Source organism: Arachis hypogaea, chromosome 10 (genome assembly GCF_003086295.3).
Source record: "Arachis hypogaea cultivar Tifrunner chromosome 10, arahy.Tifrunner.gnm2.J5K5, whole genome shotgun sequence".
Taxonomy (NCBI): Eukaryota; Viridiplantae; Streptophyta; class Magnoliopsida; order Fabales; family Fabaceae; genus Arachis; species Arachis hypogaea.
The window spans coordinates 39,487,649-39,498,317 of record NC_092045.1 but is presented as its reverse complement, the minus strand read 5'-3'; the positions used below and the strand labels follow the sequence as shown (position 1 = coordinate 39,498,317).

Below are 10,669 nucleotides of genomic sequence, written 5' to 3'. Positions count from 1 at the left end.
CGGATAAGTCAACAATAACTGTTAGACGTTCTGCTGATGATGAACCTGGTCCTTCCACTAGACCTCCTGTTGATGGGAGAGATGTACAAGTTGATAATGATAATGATGATTTACATGATGAACCTACACCTCGACTTGAGGTGTCAGATGCAGAAGTTTCACCAGATGTTAAAGTCCCACCTGAACCACCAGTTGAGCCTGAATTGAGAAGATCTACTAGAGAGCGTCATCCTTCTAAAAAATACTCTCCTCATAAGTATGTGATGAACACTGAGACTGGGGAGCCAGAGAGCTACCAAGGAGATATGTCTGATGAGCATAAGGAAGATTGGTTGAAGGCCATGCAAGAAGAAATAAAATCCTTGCATGAGAATCATATGTTTGAATTGGTGATGCTACCAAAGGGTAAGAGAGTATTCAAGAATAAATGGGTGTTCAAATTGAAAGCGGATGAAAATGTCTCACGGCCAAAGTACAAATCTCGATTGGTTGTGAAAGGTTTTGAGTAAAAGAAAGGTATTGATTTTGAGGAGATTTTCTCTCCAGTTGTGAAAATGTCCTCTGTTCGAGTTGTGCTTAGATTGGTAGCTACCTTGAATTTAGAGATTGAGTAGCTTGATGTGAAGATTGCATTCCTTCACGGTGACATAGATGAAAAAATTTATATAGAGCAACTAGAGGATTTTGGGGTTAAAGGAAAGGAGCATCTTGTATGCAAGTTGAAGAAGAACTTATACGGGGTGAAGCAAGCGCCAAAGCAGTGGAACACGAAGTTTGATTCCTTCATGGAAGGTCATGGGTATAGTAAGACTTATTCTGATCATTGTATATATGTTAAGAAATTCTTTGATTGTGATTTTATAATTCTCTTACTATATGTTGATGACATGTTGATTATTGGTCATGACACTAAAATAATTGAAAGTCTTAAAAAAGACTTGAACAGTTCCTTTGTTATGAAAGACTTGGGTCTTGAAAAGAAAATTTTTGGCATGAGTATCACTCGTGATAGGAAGAATGGAAAACTATAGTTGTCACAACAGAAATATATTGAGAAGGACTTAGAGAAGTTTAGTATAAGTAATTCCAAACCTGTTAGTACTCTACTTGCTAAACAAATGAGAAAGATAAACAAAAAATTAGAAAGATTTCATATACATCTACAATTAACAGTTTAATGTATGCTATAATTTACACCAGGCCAGATATTATTCATACCGTTAGAGCTTTTATTAACATATAAAAGATTATTAAACATATGAAAGATTATAGTAACATTTGATTATTCTTATTAATGCCAATAACGTCAATTCATTACATAATAAATTATAGGAATAATAACCATTTTTTGTTTTTGTTTTTAATTATATTTAAAAATTAATATTAAAAATTTAAGATTGATAAATAATGATATGAGAAAAAAAAAGTAAAACTGTAAAAGAATTGAAAAGTATTTCAATTAGAGTTAGAGATTAAAAAGTAATTTAATTTAAATTGTGTGAATTAATCATTTAATCTATCGTGGCATAATGATAGAAAATTAAAAGGTTAACGGTATATTTAAAGACTATTTTACATTCTATTTTAATGTATTACTAATAGATAGATACATAGTAGCTAATTTTAATAACCTATTTTAGTATGTAAATTTTTTTTTATTATCATAAAAAAAAGGTTAGTGCATTCAATAAACATTTTTTCATTCACACAGAGTTACCAGTAAACTTATTCAATTAAGATGATATATTATTACATGAGCATGAACCAAAATGAGACTAGATATATTTTTTGTTTGGTTATGACCCTAGATCTTTTGGAAAGGTCAAACTTTATTTTGCTAATGTTACATGATAAGTAAGTTACAAGAAAAGTAAACCTCTAACTTAGAAACCAGCAAAGAATAAATTCTATCCCAAAAAAAATATATATATATATATATATATATATATGCATACACATCATACTAGAAGAGACATCCCTTTGATTTCAAGCATCTCATCACTTTGTCATATAATTTATTCATCCCCTTCCTCCCTGTTTCTTAGGACAGCCCCAAATTTATTTACCATAATGTCCACAACTATGGGGACTAGGTCCTTACAAGGGACACCCTTCTTATAAACCTCACCCAAATGAGAATCACTTCCAATCTTCCCTCCTAAGTAGATATCAACCCCTTCAACGGCCTTACCATTTTCATCCCTAGCCATGCACCCCATGAATCCAATATCAGCAACCTGAACCTGCCCACAAGTATTAGGGCACCCAGTCCAATGCATTCTCACAGGCCTCGAAACCGACAGGTGTCTCTCAACTTCGTCAGTTACTTTCAACGCCCTTGCTTTTGTCTCGATAATGGCTTGTCCACAGAACTGGTTACCGGTGCATGCAACTAACGTTTTCATGAGAATAGAAGGTTCTGGAGAGAACCTTTCCTTCAGTAAAGGCTCCTTAAGTAAGGTTTCGAGTTTCGAGTTTTGGATGTTTGGGATAATTATGTTTTGCTCCACCGTGAGGCGGAGTTCTCCGGTGCCGTACTCGTCAGCTATACGGGCTAGCTCGTTCATTTCTTCGGCTTGAATTCTGCCAACCGGAATGTGGATTCCGACGTAGCTTAGGTCTTCTTGCTTCTGTGGATGAACTCCTAAGTAATCTCTTCTTTCCCATTGTTTGTCAATTAGATCTTCTTGTGATGCTCTTTCTAGCTTCTTCTCTGGCATTCTTTTCTCAACTTCTGCCCTAAATACTTCAATTCCCTGCGTAATTTGCCAATGTGAATGACAATGTAAGAACATGCATGCATTCAAAAGTAAATCAAATAAGAGATGTGTTATTTCTACCACAAATAAGATGTTTAGTAAAAACTTACTTACAGATATTTTAAGAACAGTTAAATAAACCCTTTAACACAAAGATATTTTTATATCAGTAACTAGTATTGACGCTATCTTTTTTTTTATTATTATATAAGATCTAGAATCTATTTCAATGTAAAATAATGGCTCTTAAAATATTTATTCCATGCTTTGAAAATATTTAAAGTCACTTATTTTTTATTAAATATTTAAAATTTATGTAAAATATTAAAAATGAAAAATTATATTTTCTTAGAACACACGCTAAATCTACTATAATACAACATATTTCTTATTATCAGGGTTAGAGATGAAATCTTAAAAAAAAAAAAACAAAAAAGCTTTGAAGATGATTCTTGAGTTAGAAAGATCGTAGAGATGTTTTAAGAAGAAAAGAAAGAAAGAAAACTAAAAACTTGAAGAGTAAAAACTGAACTAATGATCTCAATTACACTAAGTGACAGAAACCGATATCACAAGTCTATTTATAGACCAACTCTAACTACTACTCGTGTTACCCTTTTCTGTTTCTGTTATTTCAGTTATAACAGAATTTGTTCCACACTAACACTTATTACGTTTCTACATTTTTTTTTTTGCTAATTAAAAAAGAAAAATGTTAAGGAGTTAATATTTTTAATGTAGAAAAAGGAAAGGTTAGTATTGATTTAAGGGTTTAGTTGACACGTGTTTTATGGATACATGATAAATTTACTATTAGATATTAGTAGAAGATTTTAATTTTTTTTATTTAATAAATGGAAAACAAATATATTCGAGGTTGATTGATTTAGGCATTTTTATTCTTATTTTCTATGATAAAAATAAAACATGAAAATATGATTGATTAAATATTTTAAAATTATTTTCAATAAAAATATTTTTAAAAAAATAGCACAAAGTAAAAAACGCTATTTCTATGTTTCTAATATTTTTTTAAAATGCGAAAAATTGAAAATAAAAATTATTTTTTAAAAATAAAAACAAAAAAATAGAAAATATTACTTATTGCATGAGTTTAACAAATTGCATGAGTTTATTACTACTACTACTTTTGGCAGGTTTAAGATTATTTTGACATAATTAAATCATCCCACAATGTACTTGTTTGACTTTGACATAAGGCAAGAAGTGAATTGCATGAGTTTATTATTGTATTGTCCTACTCCTATCCCCTGCATAAGAACTAGACAAGAAGTTGAATTCAAAAACAGAGGATATATATGTTATACTTGGATAACCTGTCATGTTGATTCCAGCATTCATACCCACAGAAAATATATTTCAAATTACAATCACATTTGTTTATGAGTTTAATTTTGATAAACTAACACTGTAATTTTACAGAATCATTTAATCATATTCGTTCTTTTAGATAACTATTTATCCGGTCAATGTAAAAGATAATTATTTTTAGTGACATATATCAAAATTAAATTCTTAACAATTTATTTTATGAAACCAAAACAATAAGAAAGCAAGAAGTGGCAAAACCAAAACAAAAACATTAGATGAAAGTGTAAAAAGGGAAACTTACGAGTTCATCAATTAACCACATCATCCTAGTTTTCTGTCGGTTGCCTCTGAAGCCGAGATCCCTAAAGGCCTCAAGAACAGCCTTGCAAAGTGGGATAACATCATCAGCTGAGACCCATGCATCAAGTGGAACTGCCTCTGCGCATCTCTTAGCACTGAAGAAACCACCAACCAATAGGTTGAATCCAAAACGGCCATCCTTGTTGGCAGGCATGTAAGCCAAATCATTTATGTGTGGATGCTCATACAGTTCATGAGACCCTACCACGCACACATTCCACTTCCTTGGCCTGCATTTACACGCATTAACACTCTAACTAATGCTTCTAATAACACTATGTTGTTACTTGTTAGTAAATAGTAGTGCCTAATATCTACCAAACAAAGTATTATATTCTTACATAAATATATAATACAATTTTGGCAAAATCATGATTAATTTTTGTTATGTTAAATTTTTATATAACTTTTATGTTGCGTAAATTTTTTACTATTCATTTAAAAGTGGACCTAGAAGAGGTACCTTAGAGCCACGGTTGAGTTGTATCCATTGACTTCAAGGTCACAAATTTAAATTATGAAAACAACTACTAAAGCAATGATCAAATTAGGTGCTTTAGACTTATTTTCTATTGTTTCCCATGCATTTTTGAATAAACAGTGAGATAACACACATGATATGGTTTTATGATATTCATATAACCTCATGTTAATCTATAATATCTGTACTTAATACTTTATAATTTGATTATATTTAACATGCACTATCAAGTAAGTTTTTCTTGGGTTATAATATCTTGTAGTCATAAAAGTACATGAAAGATATATCTAACACTGTATAGTTATTTTTTTATAGGGTAAATTCTAGGATGCCTACAAATTTTGTGTGTGAATTGTCTGAATGTGAGACTCACTTTTTTATGAAGTTAAGATATGTGTAATTTGTAAGCACCATAGAACATACCTTTTTCATATAGCAAGTTGAATTTCACTTCCCTATCATTAAACAGAGTATAAAACTAAACTCAACAAATCTAATAATAGAACAAAATGAGTACATTAAGTGTGAAATATTTGTTAGTATAGTTGGTACTTACAAGTTAGAGACAGCAGGATTGCCAAGAAAATTATTGGTAATAAATTGTGACAACAAGTTGGTGTAAGGTCTTGTATCAGCAATCTCACGAGGGTCAATGCCAGCAAGAGGGTTACCAACAGGGTTCCTCACATTGTCCATCCCACTCTGCAAACTTGTCAAACCAACCTCTGCCAGACCTTTCAAGATTTCCGGCACGTCAGACAGCACCACTCCTCTGATTTGCCAGTTCTGCCTTGTCGTCACGTCGGCACAACCATCTTTTCCATACTTCTTTATCACGCTTGCTAAGTACCGCGTCTGCGCGCTTGTTGTTATTCCGTTTGGAAGCTTCAGCCTCATCATGAACCTTCCATCTGAATTTCACCAATCCAACATATAATTTGTGTAATATTAGGTAACAAACTTTATTCGGCTGATATCAGCTAACTTTTTTAAAAGTATTTTGTTTATATCAAATTTTAGATTTTAAATAATCAATCTTAAATTATAAATCTAAACACTAAAATTGACTAATCTAGTAATCTTAACTAACTAAAAATTGGTTTCCTATATTTTCTCTTTATACAGAGATATGATCGTGTCACGGGAAAATATGAAAACGTATAATTAAAAAATTTAATCAAATAATATATCAATTTCAATTTTCAATCATCATCTTCAAATAGAAACATCTCACCTTATTTATTATAGTTTGTAACCTAAATGATGATGAGAAGAATTATACTTACTATATTTGTGATTTTACTTACACGTGGTTACTATATACACAAAGATGTGATCATGTGAAAATGTTGGCATGAAGATGTAAAACATGAATAAATTAAATAATATAACAGTTTTAGATTTATCTATCATTTTCATAAGACATATTGTTAGTTCAAAACAAAAGAAAAAGAAGTACGATGATACAAAGATTATACAAACACCACAAATCAACAGTTAAAAACAAAGAACCTAACTAAATGAATGTGCTCTCTTCAAACTAGTCTTTTTCAAGATTATATGATTAGACAACTAAACCAAAACATATTACGAAAGAAGAAAAATCAATTGTTGGAAGAAAAATTAAGAAATAAAGGTTGATGATGGGAAATATACACATATATATAGTTAGACTTACATTGATGCTTTCTCCTATGGAAAAGTCCAAGCCATTTGAGCCTAACATCAATATCATCTTTGGTAAGCTTAGATCTCTCAATCTCCTCAAGAGACATCTTAGAAAGTTGTTCAATACCATTCTCCATGAAAAGCTTCATTGGGTCCGATTCAAGCTTCACCTTCTCCTGAGGGTTGATGCCTCCCCTGTACTCTTCTTTCAGAACCCAGTAACCGTCTCTTTGCTCCACTCTAGGCTCCAACCTGGAGGCGTCCACCTCCGAAGGAGGAGGAGGAGGAGACGTGGCCGGAGCCGCCGTGGGAGTGGTGGCTGAGAGGCATGTTGGTGTCTTCGGGCGGCAAGAGAGGGAGGAGGGGGAGCATGGTGGTGGGGTGAGAAAGCGAACAGAGAAGGAAGACATGATGGTGTTTGTGTATGTTATGGTTATGGCGGTGAGTGAGAAGGAGAATGAAAAGTGTGAACATCTTTGTAGGGATAAGAGGTTGGGAGTGAAAGGGGACCTTAGGAGATGGCAAGAGCTTCTTTCTTCATATCCATGTCCTTTCGCTCCTACTAAAGGTTATCTTGTTTTCTTCTCACCATAAACATCTTAAAATTTTAAATTTAAATTTTAAATAAATATACTCTTATTATTTTAAATAAACCATATTTTTCTTAATTTAAAAATAATATGAATGCATGTATTTCTTAATTTAAAATTAATAATTTTAAATTGTTAATTTTTTTAATCAAATAAATATAATTAATTATATTAATACAATAATATAAGTATATTTATTTTTATTAAATTAAATTATATTGTTAATTTAAATTATATCTATTTAAAATTTAAATTTAACAATTTTATATTTTTAAATTATTTGAAGAAAATTAAATTAATTATAAATATAAAAAATATTAATACGAACATAAATAAATTTGTCAAATTCAATAGCTAATTCTATGTAAATAGACAAATTTACTAATACAATAGGCGAATTTATTTTGCATTATTGAAATTCACTTATTTGTTAAGTAAATTTTTGGATCTCAAAAAATTAATGTGCTTTTAATTTGTTTTGAAAATTAAATTTATTTTATATTTTATAAAAGAAAAAAATTCTGCTTAAAATATTAATTATAGTTAATTAATTAACGTGATAATGCCAGCCAGTGTATACTATACTCCATGCGGCGGCATGTATCCATTTCACATGAATACGACCTCGGGAAAGGAAAAGAACAGCAAGAAAGAGGGATTTTTTAATCAAATAAATAATTTAAGGAAAAATATACAAAATCAAAAATTTATTTGCAAAAAATTAAATAAAATTACATTAATTTATATTAATAATTAATTAATTTTAAATTTTTTAAATTTAAAATTTAAAACATTTAAAATTGATTAAATAAACCTAATTAAAATCTATAAAAATCTTCTTCTTCTCTTTAACATTAACTTACGCACCTTTAACAATCACCTCCCCACCACGATTCACTTCTCTTCTATCACTGACATCTGACTTGTCGGATTCCAATTATAAACCTGAGTTATCTTGGTAACAGAAAACATGCTTCTGATGACCTTGGACCCATATCTTTACATTGCATTCATCGTTTTCTTGCATTTCATGTGAAGAATTACAGATACTCCGTTTCATGTTGCACAATTTCGAGTGAGAAAATCATCACGGTTTTGGGAGTCCACCTTACTTCTGCATCACCTCTATTATGGTGTTGTATTATGTTATCAAGAGATATCCCAACATAAAACATAGACATCACTTTCTGGCGTAACTCATCGAAAATGCGTGGAGCATACATAGCTCTTTGTTCCTATTGCATCCCTATCTCGTTTTGTGATATTAGGTGCCGTTTCAATGATTAAAGAGACTGTAAATTACACACTTGATCTTAGTTAAAAGGAGTCCTTGAACAATTACAGAAATATAAAAAAATATTCATTTAATATAAAAAAATTCTAATACTTAACAAAAGAAATATCCAGGTATATTTTAGTAAAAATAATTAAATATCTATAAAATTTAAAAAAATTATGAAATTCTTAAAGAAATAGAGACATTCACATTTGTAATACAAAAAAATTCGAAAAATATATAAAAGAACATCCATTTAGTATGAAAAAGAAACATTTTGATACTTAGCAGAAGAAACATCCATATATATTAACTCGTAGAGATTTTAGATTTACTCAGAGATATTTGACTGATTCTTAGCTAATTCATAATTTAATTATTTTAATTATTATTTTGTAGAGTATTTACTAATTTATATCATATTTATTTATATCGTTTAAAGATAATTTTGTACGTATCTTGTTTATAGTGAAAACGAGCAATATGTGTATTTTTTTTAAAATTTTCATATATCTCGTTTTGTAAATGTTATCTTGTTTACCGTATAAACGAGATATTTGTATTTATAAATAATTAAATATAATTTAAGAAAAATAAAAATATCAATAATTTAAATTAGATTAAACTTTTAAAAATGAAATGTTTCAAATAATATAAAAGATAAACAGTCCATTTTAAATAATAGAAAATACTGTCCATTTAAAATAAAAAAATAAAAAAAATATTTTAAAAAAGATTTAGGATTTCAGAAGATAAAATATTTTACTTTTTTGAATTTTTAAATTAAAAAATTAAATTTTTTATTTAAAATAAAAATAAAATAAAGTCTAGCAATATTTAAAAAAAAAGACGAAAATTTTTTATTTTTAAATTTTAAAACTAAAAAAAATAATTTTTTTAACAAAAAGTAGAAAAATAAAGAATTTGAAAAATATCCAATAAACAAAAAATTAAAATGGTTTAAATTTTTAAAAGTAATATATTTTATATTTGTGAAAAAATCCAATAGGTGTAGCATTATCTGCTAAATAAAAAAAAATATTCTTAAAAAAAAATTAGGATTTCAAAAGACAAAAAAATTTATTTTTTTAAATTTTTAAATTTTAAAATTAAATTTTTTATTTAAAGTAAAAAAATAAAATAAAATCCAGTAATATTTAGAAGACAAATTTAAAATAAGCACGTTAACACGTTTATTTTGAAAGCACGTAAGTGCACCATTAAACTGTTCACTATCAACACGATTACTTTTTTTCTAACTACCTACTATTTAAAAATTTAAAATATAATTTAAATATACGTGATGACCCAATTAATGGATGTCACGACTCTATTAGCATAGAATATGAAATTTTTTCTACTTAAGTTGGTTGTACAAAGTTTGTTATAATCTAATTCGAGTATATAAGTGTGGTCCGCAAGGTAGTTAGAGTCAGCCAGGTTCTTTCGATTGAACATGATTGATTCCTATTGACTAATGGGAATTATCCAACCAATCAATCCATCTCCATTTAATTCTTTTTGGACTGTCAATGAATGGAAGTAAGTGAATGGAAGAAGCAAATGTATTAATAATGGATATTTAGAAAAAAAGGTGCACTTATGTGCTTTCGTGTAAATGTGTTAATGTGTTTATTTTAAATGGGCAGTCTCATCATTTAAAATCGTCCATCTTTCCTATTATTTAAAACGTTCTATTTTTAATAGTTTAGTCCAATTTAAATTATTAATATTTTTTATTATTTTTAAAATTATATTTAATTATTTATAAATACCAAGGTTGCGAAAACTGGACCGGTCCTTGAACCAGGTCAGGTGACAGATTCAATGGTTTAATGGTCTAACTGAGATCCAACCGGGATTGAACCGGTTTTATTAAATATATAATAAAATATATAATAAAATTATTAATAAAACTCAAACTCTCCAGTATGTGAATTTCTGTAATTTCTGTAAGTCAATCAAGTCCTTTTGCAAAACATCCAAAACATGTACCCAATCTAAGAATCATAAACATAATTCAACCAAATCATATGAAGCCATATAGCAAATTCAATGCAGAATTATGGCAATGCTTTTATTCTGAATCAATAACATCAAAACAACAATTCACCAAAACAAATACAACAGGTTGGATTTAAAAATCAATCTTAGTCGAATTAATAAATTAAACAATTGAATTTGTGACACAATCTCAGCAAAA

The 10,669-nt window shown here is 29.0% G+C and overlaps 1 protein-coding gene across 1 annotated transcript; it reads right to left on the bottom strand.

Moving 5' to 3' along the window:
• Positions 1-1,713: 1,713 nt before the first annotated feature.
• On the bottom strand, positions 1,714-7,201 carry LOC112715572 (ferredoxin--nitrite reductase, chloroplastic). Its single transcript, XM_025767343.2, has 4 exons — positions 6,611-7,201; positions 5,489-5,843; positions 4,393-4,681; positions 1,714-2,756 (listed from the first exon to the last, which is right to left on the bottom strand). Exons 1-4 carry the CDS (start codon positions 7,008-7,010, stop codon positions 2,016-2,018), a joined length of 1,785 nt encoding a protein of 594 aa, XP_025623128.1. The 5' UTR covers positions 7,011-7,201; the 3' UTR covers positions 1,714-2,015.
• Between the last annotated feature and the right edge of the window lie 3,468 nt (positions 7,202-10,669).